General features: G+C 50.5%; 1 protein-coding gene across 1 annotated transcript; it reads left to right on the plus strand.

Moving 5' to 3' along the window:
• Positions 1 to 6,500: 6,500 nt before the first annotated feature.
• On the plus strand, positions 6,501 to 25,629 carry LOC135877937 (zinc finger protein 420-like). Its single transcript, XM_065403458.1, has 5 exons — positions 6,501 to 6,524; positions 7,084 to 7,210; positions 7,996 to 8,112; positions 13,411 to 15,584; positions 25,537 to 25,629. The coding sequence occupies exons 1-5, from the start codon at positions 6,501 to 6,503 to the stop codon at positions 25,627 to 25,629; spliced, it is 2,535 nt and encodes an 844-aa protein (XP_065259530.1).
• The last annotated feature ends 364 nt before the right edge of the window (positions 25,630 to 25,993 follow it).

Here is a 25,993-nt window from a genome sequence, read left to right on the forward strand (position 1 = left end):
TATGCCAAAAAAAAAAAAAAAAAAATTCTGCACACCATATTTTAAAATTCTGCACACCATATTTTATTTGTCAAAATAATGCAATATAATCACACTAGTTTCAATTATTTTGATAGTTTATTTCAAACTACCTATCAGCAACTATGTTTGTAACAATACAAACAAAAAAGATTCAGGAAGTGATTTTTCACAAATAGATTCCTTACTAGACATTTAAACACAGAACTTTGAGTAATAATTCATTTAAACTACAATATTGAAATGTATTTCCCGCACTCCTCAGAAGCAGTGCAAAGGCTTCGGGGAGCCAGGGGTAATGAAGGAGCTGAGGGAGAGGGAAGTAATTGCTGGGAAGGAGCCTGAAGTGAACTTTGAGAGTTGTTGGGTGTGGGTGGGAGAAGTATGGAAGAGGTGGTTTTCGAGGGAGAGGGGAAGAGTGATTGTTAGCGATTTGGGGAGCCTCCCCTGTTGAACCCTGGCTCACCCTTGGCCTCTCCAATTGAGTCAGGCACATCTGCCCTCTATCCCCGTGTATCCCTGCATCCCCCCCATCCCTGTGTTCCTGCCCCCCTTTTACACCCATGTGTCCCCACATCCCCATTTGCATTCCATTCCTGGCTCAATGTTACCTCACTAGCTCCTGACACACACACATACCCAGAGCCCCATTTTGTCCATCTCCCCCATATTCCTTCCCTCCACAGCTGACCCCCATGGGCAGAGAACTGTGAAGTATCCTCTGATTCCCTCTTTCTCTGCCTGGCTGCTCCAGATATAAGCCAGTGCCCTCTCTTCTGGTGCCAAAGCAGCCCCTAGAGGGAAAAAGGTGTAATTGCAGTGCTTCTTCAAAATCAATTATTCTGGGGTGAAAAATAATATGTGGAGCACATGAAGTTTGTGTTTGTGGAGTGGCGCAGAATTCCTCCATGAGTATCGCATATGAAGTGACATCACTGACGTAATCATTGACGTGTAGGGAAAAATCAAGCTCTGGTACAGAGGTGCGTAGAGCTGTTAGTGTTCTTTCATCAGATGTTCTCTCCTGTTAGCCATGCCCACAGACCGCGCAAATGAGTCAAATCACTGTATGTGTCTCTGGTGAACTACTCCAAGGACAGAGCCATCCAGGAGTGGAAAGAGACTTTCCATAGAGATTGTTGGAACTTCTAGATGGAAATTTCTGCTAGGGATGTAAATACCGTTTTAAAAGTTAACCGTTTAAACGATTAAAATGTCATTTAAATGGTTAACTGTTTACGCGTCTGGGGTCCATCTGACTGGGGCTGGGGCTTCTCTGGCTGGATGGTGCTGTTCCGGCTGGGCAGCGCTGCTCCGGCCGGGTGCCATGTCTGGGACTGGTCTGGCCGTGCGCTACTCCTGCAGCCGGACAGCACAACTGGGTCCACTCCGGCTGGTGTACTGACTTTGCGAGTGCTTTTTATGTAGCCTGTTGTAAAACTAAGCCACTCTCTAGATGAGATGGTGTACCCCGTGGAAGACCTCTGCATACCCGAGGGGTACATGTACCCCTGGTTGAGAACCACTGACCTAAGTGATTGTTCCAAGGTCACAGAGGGAGCAAGTGGCAGAGCTAGGAATAGAAACCAAAATCCTGTAGCCCAGCCCAGCCCCATAGCCACAAGCCCAGCCTCGCTCCCTCATTCAAGGCTCCGAATGCCCCTCTGCATGGTCTGGCCTGGCCCAGAGAATGCAGCAAGCCTGCAGCCCATGAGCCCCTCTGCCCCAGGAGTTGGGCTGACAGGACCCAGCTACCCCTCCCTTGATGGCCACCTCAGTTGACGCTTTGGGCATGCTCTTGCTCCGGCACTGCTCAATGATGCTGGCCTGGTTGGTGTTCAGATCAGGGTTGGGTCCCTCCTTTAAGAACATAAGAAAGGCCGTACTAGGTCAGACCAAAGGTCCATCTAGCCCAGTATCTGTCTACCGACAGTGGCCAATGCCAGGTGCCCCAGAGGGAGTGAACCTAACAGGCAATGATCAAGTGATCTCTCTCCTGCCATCCATCTCCATCCTCTGACGAACAGAGGCTAGGGACACCATTCTTACCCATCCTGGCTAATAGCCATTTATGGACTTAGCCACCATGAATTTATCCAGTCCCCTTTTAAACATTGTTATAGTCCTAGCCTTCACAACCTCCTCAGGTAAGGAGTTCCACAAGTTGACTGTGCGCTGCGTGAAGAAGAACTTCCTTTTATTTGTTTTAAACCTGCTGCCTATTAATTTCTTTTGGTGACCCCTAGTTCTTGTATTATGGGAATAAGTAAATAACTTTTCCTTATCCACTTTCTCAACATCACTCATGATTTTATATACCTCTATCATGTCCCCCCTTAGTCTTCTCTTTTCCAAACTGAAGAGTCCTAGCCTCTTTAATCTTTCCTCATATGGGACCCTCTCTAAACCCTTAATCATTTTAGTTGCTCTTTTCTGAACCTTTTCTAGTGCTAGAATATCTTTTTTGAGGTGAGGAGACCACATCTGTACACAGTATTCGAGATGTGGGCGAACCATGGATTTATATAAGGGCAATAATATATTCTCAGTCTTATTCTCTATCCCCTTTTTAATGATTCCTAACATCCTGTTTGCTTTTTTGACCGCCTCTGCACACTGCGTGGACATCTTTAGAGAACTATCCACGATGACGCCAAGATCTTTTTCCTGACTCGTTGTAGCTAAATTAGCCCCCGTCATGTTGTATGTATAGTTGGGGTTATTTTTTCCAATGTGCATTACTTTACATTTATCCACATTAAATTTCATTTGCCATTTTGTTGCCCAATCACTTAGTTTTGTGAGATCTTTTTGAAGTTCTTCACAATCTGCTTTGGTCTTAACTATCTTGAGTAGTTTAGTATCATCTGCAAACTTTGCCACCTCACTGTTTACCCCTTTCTCCAGATCATTTATGAATAAATTGAATAGGATAGGTCCTAGGACTGACCCTTGGGGAACACCACTAGTTACCCCTCTCCATTCTGAGAATTTACCATTAATTCCTACCCTTTGTTCCCTGTCCTTTAACCAGTTCTCAATCCATGAAAGGACCTTTCCTTTTATCCCATGACAGCTTAATTTACGTAAGAGCCTTTGGTGAGGGACCTTGTCAAAGGCTTTCTGGAAATCTAAGTACACTATGTCCACCGGATCCCCCTTGTCCACATGTTTGTTGACCCCTTCAAAGAACTCTAATAGATTAGTAAGACACGATTTTCCTTTACAGAAATCATGTTGACTATTGCTCAAGAGTTTATGTTTTTCTATGTGTCTGACAATTTTGTTCTTTACTATTGTTTCAACTAATTTGCCCGGTACCGACGTTAGACTTACCGGTCTGTAATTGCCGGGATCACCCCTAGAGCCCTTTTTAAATATTGGCGTTACATTAGCTAACTTCCAGTCATTGGGTACCGAAGCCGATTTAAAGGACAGGTTACAAACCTTAGTTAATAGTTCCGCAACTTCACATTTGAGTTCTTTCAGAACTCTTGGGTGAATGCCATCTGGTCCCGGTGACTTGTTAATGTTGAGTTTATCAATTAATTCCAAAACCTCCTCTAGTGATACTTCAATCTGTGACAGTTCCTCAGATTTGTCACCTACAAAAGCCAGCTCAGGTTTGGGAATCTCCCTAACATCCTCAGCCGTGAAGACTGAAGCAAAGAATCCATTTAGTTTCTCCGCAATGACTTTATCATCTTTAAGCGCTCCTTTTGTATTTTCATCGTCAAGGGGCCCCACTGGTTGTTTAGCAGGCTTCCTGCTTCTGATGTACTTAAAAAACATTTTGTTATTACCTTTGGAGTTTTTGGCTAGCCGTTCTTCAAACTCCTCTTTGGCTTTTCTTATTACACTCTTGCACTTAAGTTGGCAGTGTTTGTGCTCCTTTCTATTTGCCTCACTAGGATTTGACTTCCACTTTTTAAAGGAAGTCTTTTTATCTCTCACTGCTTCTTTTACATGGTTGTTAAGCCACGGTGGCTCTTTTTTAGTTCTTTTACTGTTTTTCTTAATTTGGGGTATACATTGAAGTTGAGCCTCTATTATGGTGTCTTTAAAAAGGGCCCACGCAACTTGCAGGGATTTCACTTTAGTCACTGAACCTTTTAACTTTTGTCTAACTAACCCCCTCATTTTTGTATAGTTCCCCCTTTTGAAATTAAAGGCCACAGTGTTGGGCAGTTGAGGTGTTCTTCCCACCACAGGGATGTTGAATGCTATTGTATTATGGTCACTATTTCCAAGCGGTCCCGCTATAGTTACCTCTTGGACCAGCTCCTGCGCTCCACTCAGGATTAAATCTAGAGTCGCCTCTCCCCTTGTGGGTTCCCGTACCAGCTGCTCCATGAAGCAGTCATTTAAAGTATCGAGAAATTTTATCTCTGCATTTCGTCCTGAAGTGAAATGTTCCCAGTCAATATGGGGATAATTGAAATCCCCCACTATTATTGGGTTCTTAATTTTGATAGCCTCTCTAATTTCCCTTAGCATTTCATCATCACTATTACTGTCCTGGTCAGGTGGTCGATAATAGATCCCTAATGTTATATTTTTACTAGAGCATGAAATTTCTATCCATAGAGACTCTATGGAACCTGTGGATTCGCTTAAGATTTTTACTTCATTTGAATCTACACTTTCTTTAACATATAGTGCCACTCCTCCCCCTGCACGGCCTGTTCTGTCCTTCCGATATATTTTGTACCCCGGAATGATTGTGTCCCATTGATTGCTCTCAGTCCACCAGGGGGAGTCCTGGCTCCCAGACCCCACTGCTATAACCCACCAGCCTCCCCTGCCCTCCCAGAGCCAGGGATAGAACCCTGAGGCCCCTGGAGACCCTCCCTATCGCAAACCACCAGTCCCAAGGCCCTTCCCCTCTTCAGCCACTGTTAGCTGTTACCTCAGGCTGCCTGAACCACAGGGACTGGGCTGCCCCCCCCCCCCCCCCATGGGAAGCAGATACCCAGCCACATTAAGGGAGGTGCTCTGGGGCAGAGGAAAGGTCCAGTGGAGAAAGGATGAGAAGGGGAAACACTACCCCACAGACCAGCATCCTTTGCTCCAGCAGCCAGGGAGGGTGCTGGCCTTGGGCTAACAGAGGTTAGGGGCAGCAGAGTCAGTGCTAGTGGTCAAGGCTGGGGTGGCAGGGCTCTATAGCACCCCCTCTGGTTGGGTCTGGGTCCATGGGGTGCTGGGGGCCCCAGCAGTCTCTGCATCACCCCCTGTAGCTGGAGCAGGGCCGATGGGGGCTGGCAGGGCTCTATAATGTCCCCTCTGGCTGGGGCTGTGTCATACACACAATTCATCCCTTCTTTCCCCACCGTAGCTTTCACAACGAAGCACAGCAGGGTGAACTTTTGGAAGAACCGGCTACGCTGGGCATCCGGAAGGCCCTTGATGTATTTGACCTTGGACCACTTGTGGCTGGCATAAGTAGCATCCGTGGTGTGCAGGGTATGGCCCGATGGGCGGTGACCAGGGGTAGCCAGCCGGGGTGTGAGCACCAAGGCCAGAACACAACAACTATATGGGGCAGATGCCCTCCCCATGGTGCTGGGCAGGGACATGGGTGTGAGCTCCTGAAACACACACACATTACATGGCTGAGTGAGAGCTCCTGTAACACACACACACACAGAGCACAGCACAACCCTCCTGAAACACACACACAATACAGCCATGGGAGAGCGCCTGGAACCATAGATGCTAGAATTAGGGGTGCTACGACACCCCCTGGTTTGAAGTGGTTTCCAATCCATACAGGGGTTACGGTTTGGTTCACTGGCTCTCAGCACCCCACACTATACAAAGGGCTCAATTCCCGCACCTTGCCTGTAACGCGCATAGACACAGAGCGAGCGCTGCTCTGACACACACACACACCATACACAGCCTGGGGGGGTGATCTCCTGTGACACACGCACCAACATCACACAGCCTAGCAACAAACACACACTACACAGCCCGATCTTTGTCTTTCTGTGACACACACACTGCCCCACTAGTTCCCCCTCCCCTCCCCGAGCGAGAACCCAGGAGTCCGGGCTCCCAGCCCCCCGCAGCCAGCTCCCCACGGCGCAGCGCCCCCCCCCCGCCCCCTCACAACCCAGGGGCGTGGACCGGGTTGTCCTGTAACGGGCTCCTGCCGTCCGGGCACCACGTGCAGTGAGCCCCCCCCGGCGGCCGGACTCGGGACCCAGGCGTCCGGGGGGCTGGGTCGGAAGGTCCCTGCGCTGGGGCCTCCCCCCGCTGCTGGAGCTGGCGGCTCATGCGCGGGGCCGAGTGGGGAGCGCGGCAGAGCTGGAGCGGAGCGGGGCCAGCCCAGACACCTGGGTCCCAGCCCGGCCCGTGCACAGGGCGGGTTCCGGCTGCAGCCCCAGGGCGGGGAGCGGGCGAGAGGCGGCCCCGGGGAGGCACCAGCCGCGGGGCGGGAAGTCGCTGCCCGGAGGAAGCGGCCGGAGCCGAGCCCGGCGATGGCTGCAGCGGGGCTGGCGCAGGTAGGACGCGGGGCGGGGACTCCCCGGCCGGGCACTGGCTGGTCCCGGCTGGGGGCCGGGACCCGGGTCCCTCCCGCGCTAGTGACCCTGGGGCCGGGGGCTGCAGCAGCCGGAGCGCTGGGGCCGGGGGGCGGCTCTGGGGCCCCGGGGCTGGGGGGGCCCTGGCCGGGCGGACACGCGGAGCCGAGCGAGGCCCCGGCCGGGCAGAGGAGCCCGGAGGCGCCTGAGCCGGGGCGGGAGTGCGGCTGAGCACAGGCCTGGGGCGGAGGCGGGACTCCGGCCGGGGGGGAGGAGCCTGTTCCCGGCCCTGGGATTCGGGCCCTTCCCAGCGCCCCGCCCCAGAGCCCCGTGGGGAGCCGAGGGCGACTCCTGTCCGCGGCCAGCAGGGCCCCGAGTCCCTGGGGGAGCTGTGCGGGGGTGGGGGGGAGTCTCCCTGGGTCAGAGCTGCCAGGCTGGGGGTTTCCTGGGAGTCGCTCCCCTAGAAACCGCGTCCCCTGTTGAGACTCCGGGCTGGGGGCTGGAGCGGAAGGTGCTGAGTGTGTAACGCTTGTGCCAGCAGCTCCAGGTGGTGTTCGAGGACGTCGCTCTGTATTTCACCCGGGAGGAGTGGGAGCTCTTATCCCAGCCAGAGAAGCAGCTGTACCAGGATCAGATGCTGAGGAATTACCAGGCCCTTGTTTCGTTGGGTAAGGACTAATTTCCCTTCTTTTACTCACAGCTATGAGTTCTGGCGGGTTTCCTTGATGCCTCAGCTGCCATGTGGTGGCAAATGTCAGCCCCTTTCAGGCTGGTTTCCTGTTAAAGAAGAAATCACGGTTACAGAGCCTGGATTTAATCTTAGTCTAACATTATGTACCTCAGTCCTGCAACAGAGGTGGTTGCAAACAGCACATGAGCAACAACCGCTTCCAGGAATCCCAGCCCAGACACGGAGGGCAACAACTCTGCCTCAGGAACTGACTCTAGTTAGACAAATAAGGCAGGAAGAAAACTCTCCTGCTGCTTGTAACAGCTTCACACCTCCCCAAAAAGAACGAACATCATAAATTTAACAACCATACAGTTGAACAATGCTGCATCCTAAGCAAAAGGACTGATAGGTCTGTGTAATGGAGCCACCTTGTGCCACGTGACTCAGCCCCCAAAGCAAATTGAGAAGGTTCCATAGCTTTAGAGTATGAACCAAACTTGCCTGGTGGGAGATGGGAAGAAATCTCCTCTAAGGAAGGTTTATATCATTTTCTTCTGCTTGGGATCCCTTGGGCTTTCCTCTGTCGAGGCGTGCAGTGTCCCGCTGTGCCAGGTACTGTGCGAACACATCCTGACCGAGATCGGGGCCTTGTCGCACCCAGTGCTGCGCAGACACACCTTGACTGAGATCCGGGCCCTGTTGTGCTGGGTTGCACCAACATATAAATGAATCCCTGCCCCTAAAACTTTAGTGAAAAACGGATTCTTTCCCCCAAAACAGGCTATTCAGATTCCAAACCAGACTTAATCCACCGGATCGAGATAGGGGAGGCAGAGCTCTGGATCTGGGATGCTGAGGACTCCAGGGAAAGCTCAGGGCCTGAGAGCCCCTCCTCAGGTGAGTCATAATAATCCAGTCCCTTCTGATTCACACAGCTGCTAGCAGAGGGCTCCTTAATGTAGAAGTGTAACAAGGGGTGCTCTTGGGTGACACAACTGAGAGTATCAATTCAGGACGACCTGCTTGGAGCAAGGCAGTCACAGCCCAAGGCTGGGGGTCCTTCACTACTAAGGCACATTAAACCAGCCAAACAGAGAGGATTTCGGTTTCACCCCACTGGCTAACCAGACAATTCCAAGACAAATACAAGCAATTCCCTCAGATAGCCCAGTTCCCTTATATCACCACCAGTAGCACTCCTTATAGGAACAAATGGTTATGAAAACCAGTGTCCCCAGTTAAAGAAAAAGGTTCTCCTGATCCCAAGGGACCAAGCCCCAGACCCAGGTCAACATACAATTCAGATTTCACCCACAAATTACCCTGTTGCAATCCTTTAAAATCTAAAGGTTTATTCATAAAAAGAAAGAAATACAAATGAGAGTTAAAACTGGTTAAATGGAATCAAATACATAAAACAATTGCAAAGTTCTTGGTTCAGGCTTGATGGAATTACATCCAATGCATGGATGGGTCATTCAGTCCTTTGTTCAAAACTTCACTTGTAGAGAGGTTACTCCAGAGATAAGGATTGGAAGCAGGAATGAAGACAAAATGGAGGGGTTTCCAGGGCCTTTTATACCCTCTGCCATGTGGAAGGACCCCTTTGTTTTTACTGTGGAAAATCACAGCAGCAAGATGGAGTTTGGAGTCACAGTGAGCTTGTCTGGCCTTGATATCTATGAATCATAACATTGTAGGCCTAGAAGGGATCTCGGTAGATCATCTAGTCCAGTCCCCTGAAGTGAGGCAGGGCTAAGTATTATCTTTCTAGATCATCCTTAACAGGTGTCTGTCTAACCCAGGGGTGGGCAAACTTTTTGGCCCGAGGGCCACATCTGGGTGGGGAAATTGCATGCAGGGCCATGAATGTAGGACTGGGGCAGGGGGATGGGGTGCGGGAGGGGGTGTGGGAGGAGGTGCGGGGCGTACGAGGGGGCTCAGGGAAGGGGGTTGGGGTGCAGGAGGGTGTGCGGCGTGCGGGAGGGGGCTCAGGGCAGTGGTGCAGGGAGGGGTGCGGCGTGTGGGAGGGGGCTCAGGGCAGGGGGTTGGGGTGCAGGAGGGGTGTGGGGTGTGGCAGGGGACTCAGGGCAGGGGGTTGGGATGCAGGAGGGAGGAGGGGTGCGGCAGGGGGCTCAGGGCAAGGGGTTGGGGTGCGGGGTGCAGGAGGGGTTCGGGGTGTGGGCTGCAGCTCGGCACTGCTTACCTGGAGTGGCTCCGGAGTGGCAGCAGCTCCCACCTGCCCTGTCCCCGGCCTGGCGCTGCTCCGGGAAGTGGCCAGCACCACGTCCCTGCAGCCCCTGAGTGAGGGGGGGCACAGGGCTGCGCGTGCAGCTCTTGCCTGTGAGTACCTCGCCCGAAGCTCCCATTGGCCGGGAACGGGGAACTGCAGCCAATGGGAGCTTCGGGGGAGGTACCCACAGGCAAGAGCAGCGCGCGGAGCCTCTACCCCCCCCCCCCCTTAGGAGCCACAGGGACGTGGTGCCGGCCGCTTCCTGGAGCAGCAGGCGCCACAGGCGTGGCAATCCCGCGGGCCGGATCCAAAGCCCTGGGGGGCTGGATCCAGCCCGCGGGCCGTAGTTCGCCCACCCCTGGTCTAACCTGTTCTTAGTAACCTTCAATGATGGAGAGTCCACATCTGCCCTAGGTAATTTGTTCCGGTGTTTAACTACTGTTATACTTAGGAAGTTATTCCTAATCTCTAAATGTAAATCTCCTTTGCTGCAATTTAAGCCCATTGCTTCTTGTCCTGACTTCAGTTGATAAAGGGAACAATTTATCACCCTCCTCTTTGTAACAACCTTTTATGTACTTGAAGACTGTTATCAGCCTCCTCCACCCTTCTCTTCTCCAGACTAAACAAACGGAATTTTTTCAACCTTTCCTCATAGGTCATGTTTTCTAGACCTTTAATAATTCTTGTTGCTCTCCTGTAGACATCCCCAATTTGTTCACATCCTTCCCAAAATGTGATGCCCTGACAGGACACAATACTCCAGTTGAGTCCTTACCAGTGCTGAGTAGAGTGGAAGAATTACTTCTCGCATATTGCTTGCAACACTCCTGCTAATACATCCCAGAACAATATTTGCTTTTTTTCCCTTATAAGTATTCCATTATTGACTCATATTTAGTTTGTGATCCACTATAACCCTGGATGGTTTTCTGCAGTACTCCTTCCTAGGCAGTTATTTCCCATTCTGTATTTGTGTAATTCTTTATTCCTACCTAAGTGTAGTACTTTGCATATGATCTTATTGAATTTCATCCTGTTTAATTCCGACCATTTTTCCAGTTTGTCAGGATCATTTTGAATTCTCATCCTGTGCTCCAAAGGGCTTGCAACTCCTTCCAGTTTGGTATCCTCCGTAAACTTTGAGTGTATTCTCTGTGTCACTGTCCAGATCATTTCTGAAGATATGGAGTAGAACCAGACCCAGGACAGATCCCTGCGGGAACCCACTCGATATGCCCTTTCAGCTCATTTGTGAACCATAACAATTACTTTCTGAGTGCGGTTTTCCAACCAGTTGTGCAACCACCTTATAGTAGGTTTCCCTATAGTAGGAATGAGAAGGTGATATATTGTATATTTTTCTGTATAGTAGGTATGGGCGTTTCACTGTAATGTTCTAAAACTGTCCCGCTTTCCAGGCAGCTGCTGCTGGGGCAATGAACATATTTGCGGGCCAGACTAAATCATCCTGCGGGCCACCACTTGGAGTACCGTAGTGTATGGGCTGGGTGTGAGGGAGAGGGTGGTGGAATGGCCTTTCTCACATCCCCTCTCCTCCTGCTCTCTCAGTGGCACGAAATGTTTGTCACTTACATTGCTTCAGTGTCAATGCTTAGACACCCCTCAGCCTTAACACATGCTGTGACTCTCTGTAGATCAAAGGCCCACTGTGTGGCAGCCATTCACTCCTTCCACCTCAGCAGTGTCACTGATTGGGTCGTGAAACAATACAGACATGTTTTGCTTGTTACATCACACAAATCCTGAGTGACTTGTCATGCCCTTAACCCCTTTCCCACCACCCCAAACCCCCCACCTTCTTGAGGATTTTAGTTTAGTTTTAGTTTTGCACAAAGAATGAAACATCAGGCCCAAGGTGAATGACTTTAGAAGGAATTCCTAGAAAAGGACTCACTCCCCACAGAGGAATAAACTACGTTGTTCTAAGCAGCTTTAAACCGGTCTCACTGCGTTCACATGAGTGGATTGTAGCCCCTCAGCTAAGTAGTTTCAAAGCAATATAGTTAAAACAGCACAAAAACTGGTGAACCAGGCCTCATGCTATAAAGGAGGAGAAAGTGAAGAACCAGCAACATGTAAAATTTAGTTGGGGTTGGCCCTGCTTTGACTAGGGGGTTGGACTAGATCAGAGGTTCTCAAACTGTGGTCCGGGGACCACCAGTGGTCTGCGAGCTCCATTCAAGTGGTCCGTGGATAGTTCCCTTTAAACCTGAGAGTATTCCCATTGACTCTTAAGTAGTAAGCAGCACTAGATTTGGTGGGGTTACTGCTTAGTGTTTTGTATGCTAAAGACCTTATTTGCAAGTTCTTTGAGGCAGGGATCTGTGTGCAAACTCCAAGCCATGTGTTAATGTGCTCCAAAGCCTATACAAACTCAACGAGTGCACTGAGAGTTTTTGAGTTGGTGACACACGCAACACAATGTGAAACCAGGAGAACTTTGCCTGTTTCTACGGGGCTCTGTTGCATTTGCACAGCGTGGGTCCTAAACACTCATTTAAAATACCCATAACCAGCCACTTGATATTTTACTTCCCTTTGTATTTTCAGTGTTGTCACTTGTTTGTTTGTGGTTTTGGTTTTGCTGTTTGTGTCACTTTATTACTTATTTTTACTGTTCTGTGTGTGTGATGTATTAGTCAAATTTACAGTGGACATCTCAGAGAAATTGCATAAGCCTGAGCGAATGGCTTTTACTCCCTTTTTCAGTGTCAGAAAATATTGTATTAATATTTGCGATGAGAGCATGAATATTTCTAGTTGACTCAGAGATTTGTTTAGCATCTTAAAGCCGAGCTATGTGTGCAGATCATATGCATGCAAGCGAGAGTTAATTATTATTAAGGTGGTTTTTTTAATATAGCGCTTTTATCCAAAGCGCTTTACAATAGTTAGCTAATGGCACAAACAACATTTGGAAAGATCATTAAGTGGTCCACCAAGACCCTCAGGAATTTTCAAGAGATCCATGAAAAAAGAAGTTTAAAAACCATTAGACTAGATGAACTCCTGAGGTCTCTTCCAACCCTAATCTTCTATGATTCTGTGAAAATAAAAACCTCTGATTGAAAATAAACCAGGGACACATTTTCAACTGTGTTAGCACGTAGGGGCCCAAGTCCTGGATCAGGGCCCCTTTTTCCAGGTCCTGCCCGTTGCCTGGGCAGACTACAGTTTAAGCACAAAACAAGACTCACGAGGTGCTTGGCGCACATGGGAACAGGTGCCAGGTGCTGCACAAACAACATAGGGTAGAACCACCCTGAGTCAGGCTGCAGATTTGTTACGGCATTTTGTATCAGAAATTACAGAGCAGTTACCTTGCCTGCATATTTATACCTGCCTCTGGAAATTTCCATTACATGCGTCTGACGAAGTGGGTATTCACCCACGAAAGCTTATGCTCCAATACATCTGTTAGTCTTAAAGGTGCCGCAGGACTCTCTGTTGCTTCTTAGAGCAGTTACAGTAAATTTAGTAAAAGTCACAGGTCACTAAACTTACTGAGACGGCGCCATGATTTTTAATAAAATATCCTCCTCCTCGCCCTGCCCAGGGGGCACCAACCACCCAGCAGGTCCCCCAGTGCAGCAGCACTGACCCCAGCCTGGTGCAGAGGGGTTGGGGTGGACTAGAGTGGACCTGAGTGGCAAGGCCATTCACTGAAGTTTGGCCTCGTTCCCCTACCATAATGACAGGAAGGAGGGGCAAATCTGAGTGGCGCTGTAACCCTGCACGCCAGGTCTCAATTCCCAGAGCGAGGCGTTTGGTCCTGCCCTGTGGGACAGGCGCCCCCATTGCAGGATGAGGCATCCATCTAAAAAACAGTCATGGGCAAATGGGGAAATTGCTCCATCTGTGACATTTTTCCCATCCTTGATAAACCTGTAGCCTTAACCGTGAGCTAACACCGGGATTGCCTCTGCTCTCTCCAGCAGGGCTCGGGATTCTGGGGGGAACGAAGACACAGTCTGAGTGTGGGGAGAGCACGGCAGGGACGCAGGATCCAACGGCCCACAGGGGGATCCATGCACAGGACGCAGTCCCTCCCCGGGGTAAACTCAGCCAGAGACCAGACCTGGCTACACACCAGAGACTCCCCACGGGCTGGCGTCCCCACTGCTGCATCGACTGCAGCAAGAGATTCAGCAACCGCTCCGCGCTGACCCAGCATCGGTGCATGCACCCCAGGGAGCGGCCATACCGCTGCGCTGACTGCGGCAAGAGCTTTGCAGAGAGCTCAAAGCTGAGAATACACCAGCGCACGCACACCGGGGAGCGGCCATACACCTGTGCTGACTGCGGCAAGGGCTTTGCACAGATTGCACACCTGAGAGCACACCAGCGCACGCACACCGGGGAGCGGCCGCACCACTGTGCTGAGTGCGGCAAAGGCTTTACACAGATTTCACACCTTAGAGTCCATCAGCGCACGCACACCGGGGAGCGGCCACACCGCTGCACCGACTGCGGCAAGAGCTTTGTACAATTCACACACCTGAGAACACACCAGCGCGCACACACTGGGGAGCGGCCATACCGCTGTGATGATTGTGGCAAGAGTTTCACCAGTGCCAGTGTGCTCACCATACACCAGCGCACACACACTGGGGAGCGACCGCACTGCTGCGCTGACTGCGGCAAGGGCTTTGCACAGATCACACAGCTGAGAATGCACCAGCGCACGCACACCGGGGAGCGTCCACACCACTGTGCTGACTGTGGCAAGGGCTTTGCACAGATCGCACAGCTGAGAATGCACCAGCGCACGCACACCGGGGAGCGGCCATATCACTGCACCAACTGTGGCAAGAGCTTTGCACACAACTCAAGCCTGAGAATACATCAGCGCACACACACCGGGGAGCGGCCACACCGCTGCACCGACTGCGGCAAGAGCTTTGTACAGCTCACACACCTGAGAACACACCAGCGCACACACACTGGGGAGCGGCCATACCGCTGTGAAGATTGTGGCAAGAGTTTCACCAGTGCCAGTGTGCTCACCATACACCAGCGCACACACACTGGGGAGCGGCCATACCGCTGTGATGATTGTGGCAAGAGTTTCACCAGTGCCAGTGTGCTCACCATACACCAGCGCACACACACCGGGGAGCGGCCACACCGCTGCACCGACTGCGGCAAGAGCTTTGTACAGTTCACACACCTGAGAACACACCAGCGCACACACACTGGGGAGCGGCCATACCGCTGTGATGATTGTGGCAAGAGTTTCACCAGTGCCAGTGTGCTCACCATACACCAGCGCACACACACTGGGGAGCGACCGCACTGCTGCGCTGACTGCGGCAAGGGCTTTGCACAGATCACACAGCTGAGAATGCACCAGCGCACGCACACCGGGGAGCGTCCGCACCTCTGTGCTGACTGTGGCAAGGGCTTTGCACAGATCGCACAGCTGAGAATGCACCAGCGCACGCACACTGGGGAGCGGCTGTATCACTGCACCAACTGTGGCAAGAGCTTTGCACACAACTCAGGCCTGAGAATACATCAGCGCACACACACTGGGGAGCGGCCGTACAGCTGTGATGTGTGTGGCAAGAGTTTCATCAGTGCCAGTGTGCTGACCGTACACCAGCGCGCGCACACCGTGGAGCGGCCACACCGCTGTGGCAACTGTGGTAAGAAGTTCAGCAGTACCGACAAGCTGACCCAGCACCAGCGCACCCACACCGGGGAGCAGCCGCACCGCTGTGCTGACTGCGGGAAGGGATTTTCACAGATCTCATACCTGAGAAGACACCAGCGCACGCACACCGGGGGGGAACGGCCACACCGCTGTGCTGACTGCGGCAAAGGCTTTGAATATATCTCAACCCTGAGAGTACACCAGCGCGCGCACACCAAGGAGCGGCCATACAGCTGTCCCAAATGTGGCAAGAGCCTCAGCAGCGCCCATGCAGTGACCAAACATCAGACCACGCACACCGGGGAGCGGCCATTCCAGTGCAGTGTCTGCGGCAAAAGCTTTGCACACAGCTCACAGCTAAAAATACACCAGCGCATTCATACTGGGGAGCAGCCGTACAGCTGTGCTGACTGTGGCAAATGCTTTTCTCAGTTGGGCAACCTCACCCGGCACCAGGTCACTCACACCAACACCCTTGTGTAACTGCCAGGGCCAGAGGGGCTTCTGGCAGCCAATGGGCCTGGCCCAGCACCAGCAGATGCAGACCAGGGAGTGGTCCTGTCCCCATGATGCCCAGCAGAGAGACTGTGGGGGCAGGACAGAGGACTTTGCTGAGCAGTGTGGGGAAGAACAGACAGGTGGGGGGATTTTAGAGCAGATGGTCACAGCCTACTCCATTAGGGACCCCTGCATCTAGCTGGGATCCACCTAGGATATCCCCTCCTCTCATCTCGCTGGGATCCAGCCAAGTCTCTCTCCATACACACACACACATCTAGGTAGGATGCAGCCAAGACACATACCCCATCTCCCCATCTAGATGGGACCCAGCCAGGATCTTTCCACCACACCTACCCTGGTTCCAGCTGGGGGTAACTCTGGGGCGACATCTAGAGGTGGGCTTTGCAGTCCTGTCTCAGCATGGATTGGGCTGAGGGGCGGGGCAGGACAGCCCAGTGCGTGTGATTGAAAGGAGACTCAGGAACTGCTCATGCTGTCTACTTTAAATAGAAATGTGATGAAGAACTATGTACCTAATGTGTAACAAAGGTCTGTCTAACCCGGTGTTTCTTTGCTATTAAAGAAGCTGATGCTTTCAGATGGCATGGGGAAAAGCCTCTGTGAAGTGTAAATCTTTAAGATGAACCAACCAAAATGTTCTAAGGCCTAACTGAACACGAGGCCTCGTGAACCATGTGACTGGCAGCTGCACAAAGAGAGTTTCCCATTCCATGCTAAAAAAATTAAAAACGTAAAATTCTGCGTATTTTATTTGTCAAAATAATACAATAGAATTATGCTAATTTCAATTATTTTGCTAATTTATTTCAAAATACCTGTCAGCAACTGTGTCTATAACAGTACAAACAACTAAAAAAGATTCAGGAAGTGATTTTTCACAAATAGATTCCTTACTAGACCTATTAACACAGAACATTGAGTAATAATTCATTTAAACTACAATGTAGAAATGTGTTTCCCGCACCCCTCAGAAGCAGTGCAAAGGCTTGGGGGAGCCCGGGGTCATGGAGATGCTGAGGGAGAGGGAAGTAATTGCTGGGAAGGAACCTGGAGTGAACTTTGAGAGTTGTTGGGTGTGGGTGGAAGAAGTATGGAACAGGGTTTTGTTTTTTGGGGGGGGAGAGGGTGATTGTTAGAGAGTTGGAGAACCTCCCTTATGGAGACCTTGTCACACCCCTGACCTCACCCATTCAATCAGACACCTCTGATCCTGTCCCCATGTGTCTCTGCATCCCCACTTGCATTCAGCCCCTGGCTCAATGTCACCCCTGTATCTTCTGTGACCACCCCCACCCCCAGCAGCCCCATATGCCTCACTGTGTCCATCCCCCCTCCCACCCCCATATCGCTTGCCTCCACACCTGGCCCCATGGGCAGTATGCTGTGAAGAATGCAGCCTCTAACCCCCTCCCTCTTCTCCAGCCGTGAGCCAGCTGCCCTCTCTTTTGGTGCCACAGCAGCCCCTAGTGGGCAAAAGGTGTAATTACAGTGCTTCTCCATCGAAATCAATTATTCTGAGGTGAAAAGAAATCTGCATGGGCTATGAATTCTGAGCTTGCACAGTAATGCAGAATTCCTCCAGAAATATCGCATATGAAGCAACAATACTGGTGTTATCCGTGAGATGTAGGGAATAATCAAGCCCTGGCACAGAGGTGCGTAGAGCTGTTAGGGTTCTTTCATTAACTGTACTCCCCTGTTGGCCATGTGGTTGCCAACTTTCTAATTTCTGAAAACGACACTACAGCAAGAGCGCTGGAAGTTTCCCCTGCCCCACCTCTTCCCCCTGAGGCTCTGGCCCCTGGTCTGCCTCTTTCATTGATGCCCCGACCCTTCCCCCCACTTTCCCCTGTCCCCTCCCACCGCATTTCTTGTCACTCAATCATCACTCTTCCCCATCAGAGCTCTCTCTATGCCGGGGATGGGATGGGATGGGAGCTGCAGCCCCGACGTGGAGACTATCTGCCCACAAGATACAGATAGGAGGTGGCCCTGAGTGTGCAAAGGCTGGCGTGGGTTGATGACTCTCTTCCGCCTGCCCCCATCCATGATAACCAGACTTTTGGAGTGCAGACAGTAGATCTGACAAGAAACTCTGCAGATCCCCTTTTGACTGGACTTTCTGGTAATAAAATGAGACACCTGACAACCCTAGCCACGGACCACGCAATTGAGTCAAATCACTGTATATGACTGATGAATTACTATCCAAGGACAGAGCAATCCAGGCGTGGGAAGAGACTTTCTATAGCGACGCTGTTCTAACATCCAGATGGACATTTCTGCAGACAGCTACGGATGCTGATGGAAAAAGCGTGGAGTCATGCAAAGTTGGACAAACGAGCGCATGGCAGAGAGCCCACGGAAAGTAACATGTGGAGGTAGGTTACTGACCGGATATGAGCCAGTAGATGATGTGACAGGTTGTCCCCTCCCCCCTTCTGGGATGCCACCTGGTGTACTGGGATTTCACTGAGCCTGCCTACTCCACTAGCCTGGGTTCCCGCTCCCTGTTTGGCTGAATTAGAGTCTGCAGCCTCTGGCAGCACACAGCTGTAGAATCACACAGTCTGCAAACAGCACTTTATGAGAAGACTCAGCACTCAAGTGCAGCTCCCCTCTGGAAAGTACACCCAAAATAATACTGTATTGCACTGTAGAGAAATCTGTACAACATAAGCTCATAAATTCGCCCCATCCCTCAATATGGAGGAAGATGTGCACAATCCCCCCCCCCCCCCGCCGCATTATGAATCGCACAGACTGGATTTAATTAAAAAAACAAGTTTATTAACTATGAAAGGCAGGCTTTAAGTGATTATAAGGGATAGCAAACAGAACAAAGCAGATTACCAAGCAAATCAAACAAAACACTAAAACGTCTAAGGCCATGTGTACACTACACAGGTTTTGGCGACACTGCCATGTCGCTAAAAGTTGGGCAGCATAGCCACTGTTTGTCGGCTCTTTTGCCAACAAAATACTTCCATCCCCAATGAGCGGAGTTCACATTGTCGGCAGGAGAGTGCTTCTGTCAACAACACACCGTTTACACTGGCACTTGCTGCGACAAAACTTTTCTCTTTTGAGGGGAGGGGGAAGTTAACACCTCTTAACTACAAAAGTTTTGTTGTTCAATTGCGCATGTAGACATGGCCTCAGGCTTTGTCTACACTGACAGATGTCCATTGCCGGCAGTTACAGCGACGCTCAGAGATCACTGCAGGGAAACCACGGTTGTGTGCTCACATGGTCAGCTGCCTGTGCAATAGTGCAAACACACTTGCAGCACTTGCATTGACATTCGGAGCGGTGCACTCTGGGTAGCTATCCCATGGAGCATCTCTTCCTCTTCTGCTGCTAAGTGTTTTGGGAAGTGAAGAGGAGCTCGACGTTGATCTCACCACGTGTAGTAGCTATGACACGAGATTGCTTGTGGCATTCACAGAGGTGCTGACCACAGTGGAACACCGCTTTTGCGTTCAGGAAACAAGCACTGAGTGGTGGGATCACATTGTCATGTATGTCTGGGATGTCGAGCAGTGGCTGCAGAACTTTCAGATGAAGAAAGCCACTTTCATGGGTCTGTATGATGAGCTCGCCCCAGCCCTGCGGCGCAAGGACACGAGAATGAGAGCTGCCCTGCCCATGGAGAAGCACGTGGCGATTGCACTGTGGAAGCTGGCTACTCCAGACTGCTACCGATCAATCGCTAACCAGTTCGGAGTGGGAAAGTCGACCATTAGACTTGTGTTGATGGAAGTGTGCAGGGCCATTAATCACATCCTGCTTAAAAGAACCATGGCTCTGGGCAACGTGTGTGACATTGTGGATGGCTTTGCACAAATGGGTTTCCCTAACTGCGGAGGGGCGATAGATGGCACGCATATTCCAATTCTGGCACGAGACCATCTAGCCTCCGAGTACATTAATCGCAAGGGGTATTTCTCGATGATTCTCCAGAGGCTTGTGGATCACTGTGGGCATTTCACAGACATTAACGCAGGCTGATCCGGAAAGGTGCATGACGCACGCATCTTTCAGAACACTGGACTGTTCAGGAAGCTGCAAGCCGGGACTTTCTTCCTGGCAGAAGATCACCGTAGGGGAAGTCGAAATGCCCATTGGGATCCTGGGAGACCCCGCCTGCACCTTAATGCCATGGCTCATGAAGCCATACACAGGGAGCCTTGACAGCAGCAAGGAGCGGTTCAGCAACAGGCTGAGCAAGTGCAGAATGACTGTTGAGTGTGATTTTGGTCATTTAAAGGCCCGCTGATGCTGTCTGTATGGGAAGCTGGACCTGGCCAATGACAACATTCCTATGCTTATAGCCGCATGCTGTACCCTCCATAACATTTGTGAAGGGAAGGGTGAAAGGTTCACTCAGGGATGGACCATTGAGGCTGAATTTGAACAGCTAGAGACCAGGGCTATTAGAGGGGCGCAGCGCTGGGCCATAAGGAGCAGCTGAAAGCCAGTAATATTTGTTGCTGTGCTCAGGAGTGCAGTGCTTGTAATGCTAGTAGGTGACTGCAATTGTTCCATACTATACACTGAGATAACTTTAGAAAAATGCCTGTTGCTTTGCATGGCTATGTTTGCTTTCATTTAATGTAATAAAGATTGCTTTCAAACCAAACAAATTTATTTATTAAAAAATAACAACTGGAGGAGAGAGCCAAATGGTAAAACACATCTGCACTGTGTGGGATGGGGGAAGGGAGGTGTGATGGGGGTTTGGTCACAGAGACCCCCTTGGGACTGTCATCTGATGTGCTGAAATTACCTCTGAGCCCGTTTTCCCTGCCAGCTTGGGATTTCCAGAACCCTGTCTTGTTGAGCCAGACACGCTAGCCTGCTGCAACACAGATCTAGGGTCTGGGCCATGCCCCCAAAGCTGCAGACTTAACTGAAAACAGCTCAGCAAGTTACCTGTCTCCAGCACCTAGACACCCAGCTCCCAATGGGATCCAACCCCCCCAATAAATCTGTTTTACTCTGTATAAAGCTAATACAGGGTAAAGTCGTAAATTGTCCGCCCTCTATAACACTGATAGAAGAGAGATATGCACAGCTGTTTGCTCCCCCAGGTATTAATCACTTACTCTGGGTTTATTAATAAACAAAAGTGATTTTATTAAGTATAAAAAGTAGGATTTAAGTGGTTTCAATTAATAACAGACAGAACAAAGTAAGTCACAAAGCAAAATAAAACAAACTCGCAAGTCCAAGCCTAATACATTAAGAAACTGATTACAGGTAATATCTCACCCTCAAAGATGTTCCAATAAGTTTCTGTCACAGACCAGCCTCCTTCCTACTCTGGGCCTAGTCCTTTCCCCGGTACAGTCTTTGTTAGGTCCAGCAGACATCTCAGGTGGTAAGCCGGGGTTTTCTCATGACTGTCAGCCTCCTTTGTCCTGCTCCACCCCCTTTTATAACTTTGGCACAAGGTGGGAATCTTTTGTCTGTGCTTGTCCCCACCCCTGCCTCATCCATGGAAAAGTACAAGGATTAAGCTGGATTCCAGTATCATGTGACTTGGTCACATGTCACTGTAAGACCCCTAGTCTCCATTCTTCCTGGGTTGGCCCACACATACACAGGAAGTTTGCAGGTAAATAAACCATTTACAACCAATTGTCTGGGTCAATGAGAGTCACCACGATTCTAAACCACCATTAATGGCCCACACTTTGCATAATTACAATAGGACCTCCGAGTTATACTTCATATTTCTAGCTTCAGATATAAGAATGATACATGCATACAAATAGGAGGAATACGTTCAGTAGGTTATAACCTTTGTTATGATACCTTACAAGAGACCTTTTGCATAAAGCATATTCCGGTTACATCATATTTACATTCATCTATCTGCCGTCCCGACCGGGAAAACCAAGAAGTGTGCTGCTTGCCAGGAGCTAGGATTCACGATGTGATGGAGAGACTGCCAAGACTCATCAAGTCCTCGGATCGCTACCCCTTCCTGTTTCTCCACGTGGGCACCAATGATACTGCCAAGAATGACCTTGAGCAGATCACTGCAGACTACAAACTACTGTTTTTGTGGATACAGACTAACATGGCTACCCCCTGATACTTGACTGCAGACTATGTGGCTCTGGAAAGAAGGTTAAAGGAGTTTGAGGCGCAAGTGGTGTTCTCGTCCATCCTCCCTGTGGAAGGAAAAGGCCCAAGTAGAGATCATCGAATCGTGGAAGTCAACGAATGGCTACGCAGGTGGTGTCAGAGAGAAAGCTTTGAATTCTTTGACCATGGGATGGTGTTCCAAGAAGAAGGAGTGCAAGGCAGAGAAAGGCTCCACCTAACAAAGAGAGGGAAGGGCATCTTATCCAGCAGGTTGGCTAATCTAGTGAGGAGGGCTTTAAACTAGGTTCACTGGGGAAGGAGACCAAAGCCCTGAGGTAAGTGGGAAGTGGGATACCAGGAGGAAGCATGAGCAGGAGAGCACAAGAGGGGAGGACTCCTGACTCATACTGAGAAAGCAGGATGATCAGCGAGTTATTTTAAGTGCCTATACACAAATGCAAGAAGCCTGAGATATAAGCAGGGAGAATTGGAAGTCCTGGCACAGTCAAGGAACTATGATGCCATTGGAATAACAGAGACTTGGTGGGATAACTCACATGACTGGAGTACTGTCATGGATGGATATAAACTGTTCAGGAAGGACAGGCAGGGCAGAAAAGGTGGGGGAGTTGCATTGTACGTAAGAGAGCAGTATGACTGCTCAGAGCTCCAGTATGAAACTGCAGAAAAACCTGAGAGTCTTTGGATTAAGTTTAGAAGTGTGAGCAACAAGGGTGATGTCATGGTGGGAGTCTGCTATAGACCACCAGACCAGGGGGATGAGGTGGACGAGGCTTTCTTCAGGCAACTAACACAAGTTACTAGATCACAGGCGCTGGTTCTCATGGGGGACTTCAATCACCCCGATATCTGCTGGGAGAGCAATACAGCGGTTCACAGACAATCCAGGAAGTTTTTCAAAAGTGTAGGGGACAATTTCCTGGTGCAAGTGCTGGAGGAACCAACTAGGGGCAGAGCTCTTCTTGACTTGCTGCTCACAAACAGGGAAGAATTAATAGGGAAAGCAAAAGTCGATGGGAACCTGGGAGGCAGTGACCATGAGACAGTTGAGTTCAGGATCCTGACACAAGGAAGAAAGAAGAGCAACAGAATACAGACCCTGGACTTCAGAAAAGCAGACTTTTGACTCCCTCAGGGAACTGATGGGCAGGATCCCCTGGGAGAATAACATGAGGGGGAAAGGAGTCCAGGAGAGCTGGCTGTATTTTAAAGAATCCTTATTGAGGTTGCAGGAAAAAAACATCCCGATGTGTAGAAAGAATAGTAAATATGGTAGGTGACCAGCTTGGCTTAACAGTGAAATCCTTGCTGATCTTATACACAAAAAAGAAGCTTACAAGAAGTGGAAGATTAGACAAATGACCAGGGAGGAGTATAAAAATATTACTCAGGCATGCAGGAGTGAAATCAGGAAGGCCAAATCACGCTTGGAGTTGCAGCTAGCAAGGGATGTTAAGAGTAACAAGAAGGGTTTCTACAGGTCTGTTCGCAACAAGAAGAAGGTCAAGGAAAGTGTGGGCCCCTTACTGAATGGGGGAGGCAACCTAGTGACAAAGGATGTGGAAAAAGCTAATGTACTCAATGCTTTTTTTGCCTCTGTCTTCACGAACAAGGTCAGTTCCCAGACTACTGCACTGGGCAGCACAGTATGGGGAGGAGATCACCAGCCCTCTGTGGAGAAAGAAGTGGTTCAGGACTATTTAGAAAAACTGGACGAGCACAAGTCCATGTGGCCGGATGTGCTGCATCCGAGGGTGCTAAAGGAGTTGGCGGATGTGATTGCAGAGCCATTGGCTGTTATCTTTGAAAACTCATGGCGATTGAGGGAGGTCCCGGATGACTCGAAAAAGGCTATTGTAGTGCCCATCTTTAAAAAAGGGAAGAAGGAGGATCCTGGAAACTACGGGCCAGTCAGCCTCACCTCAGTCCCTGGAAAAATCATGGAGCAGGTCCTCAAGGAATCAATTTTGAAGCACTTAGAGGAGAGGAAGGTGATCAGGAACAGTTAGCATGGATTCACCAAGGACAAGTAATGCCTGACTAACCTAATTGCCTTCTATGAGGAGATAACTGGCTCTGTGGATGAGGGGAAAGCAGTGGATGTGTTATTCCTTGACTTTAGTAAAGCTTTTGATACAGTCTCTCACAGTATTCTTGCCAGCAAGTTAAAGAAGTATGGGCTGGATGAATGGACTATAAGGTGGATAGAAAGCTGGCTAGATCATCGGGCTCAACGGGTAGTGATCAATGGCTCCATGTCTAGCTGGCAGCCGGTATCAAGCAGAGTGCCCCAAGGGTTGGTCCTGGGGCTGGTTTTGTTCAATACCTTCTTTAATGATCTGGAGGATGGCATGGATTTCACCCTCAGCAAGTTTGCAGATGACACTAAACTGGGAGGAGTGGTAGATATGCTGGAGAGTAGGGATAGGATACAGAGGGACCTAGACAAATTAGAGGATTGGGCCAAAAGAAATCCGATGAGGTTCAACAAGGACAAGTGCAGAGTCCTGCACTTAAGACGGAAGAATCCCATGCACTGCTACAGACTAGGGACTGAGTGGCTAGGTAGCAGTTCTGCAGAAAAGGACCTAGGGGTTACAGTGGACGAGAAGCTGGATATGAGTCAACAGTGTGCCCTTGTTGCCAAGAAGGCTAACGGCATTTTGACTGTATAAGTAGGAGCATTGCCAGCAGATCGAGGGACATGATCCTTTCCCTCTATTCGGCATAGGTGATAGGTGAAGCCTCATCTGGAGTACTGTGTCCAGTTTTGGGCCCCACACTACAAGAAGGATGTGGCAAATTTGGAAAGAGTCTAGCGGAGGGCAACAAAAATGATTAAGGGTCTGGAGCACATGACTTATGAGGAGAGGCTGAGGGAACTGGGATTCTTTAGTCTGCAGAAGAGAAGAATGAGGGGGGATTTGATAGCTGTTTTCAACTACCTGAAAGGGGGTTCCAAAGAGGATGGATCTAGACTGTTCTCAGTGGTAGCAGATGACAGAACAAGGAGTAATGGTCTCAAGTTGCAGTGGGGGAGGTTTAGGTTGGATATTAGGAAAAACTTTTTCACTAGGAGGGTGGTGAAGCACTGGAATGGGTTACCTAGGGAAGTGGTGGAATCTCCTTCCTTAGAGGTTTTTAAGGTCAGGCTTGACAAAGCCCTGGCTGGGATGATTGAATTGGGAATTGGTCCTGCTTTGAGCAGGGGGTTGGACTAGATGATCTCCTGAGGTCCCTTCCAACCCTGATATTCTATGATTCTATGAAGCTTGTCCTGCTGCCAGCCGGGCTGGACCCACTCTAGAGAGAACGGGAGGATTCAGTCAGCAGGGGCTGCTGATCTGCCCCATTCACCAGGGCTGCCATCCTGAGGCTTCAGCATTAGTCCCTGGGGTGACTTGGGGAAGGGTCTCAACCTCCCCACATCCCATTTCACTGCTGGCAGACTCCCTCCTGCCCCCCCACACCCCTGCTAGAGCCCCCCTGCCCTCCCTGGGTGGGGATGGAGGAGAGGGCTCTGAGAACTTCAGCTGTGTCCCCAGGTGGGTTGGAGGTGGAAGAGCTGTCAGGGCACTGAGGGGGAGGTGGCTCACCCTACAAGGAGGGTGGCTGACACTGGAGGTGACTAGAGAGGACAACAAGCCTCCATCCTGGTGAATCCATCCTTCCGACATGGACAGGTGCAGGGTGCAATGGTGCTAGTTCCAGGTGCCCCCTGATTCCTGGGGGGCGTTTGAGTCTCTGACAGGTTCTCGTTCCCGTGCAGCAGGAGGACGTCACGGCCAATGTGATGCACCAGCTCCGCATCATCCGGCACTTGCACCAGATGCCCGAGGCGCTGCAGGGACTCTGCCTCTGAGGACACCAGCAACTCCCGCTCCCTGCTGCAGGTACTGCTCTGGCTCCCTGTCAATGGGGAACTAGTGGAAGAGGAAATGGAGTCCGCTGGCACTGACAGAAACTCTCTCCCCTCTCTGTGGAGCAGGCTCCTTCCCTCTGCCCCAAAATTCCTTCATCTGGAGCAGGAACTCCTCCACTCACTCTCTTTCCCCTTCCTGCTTTCCTTGGCCTGACCCAGGCAGAGCTCTCCCTGCCCCATATGCTGCAGAAGGGCCTTTGTGTCAGGGATACAACCTGTCTGCCCAGCTGAAGCTTAGAAAGCTCCACTTTTGAGGAGGTGGGGGTGGGACAGAGGCTCAGGGCTAGCTTCACCTCCTGCCCTT

Source organism: Emys orbicularis, chromosome 4 (assembly GCF_028017835.1).
Source record: "Emys orbicularis isolate rEmyOrb1 chromosome 4, rEmyOrb1.hap1, whole genome shotgun sequence".
Lineage (NCBI taxonomy): Eukaryota > Metazoa > Chordata > Testudines > Emydidae > Emys > Emys orbicularis.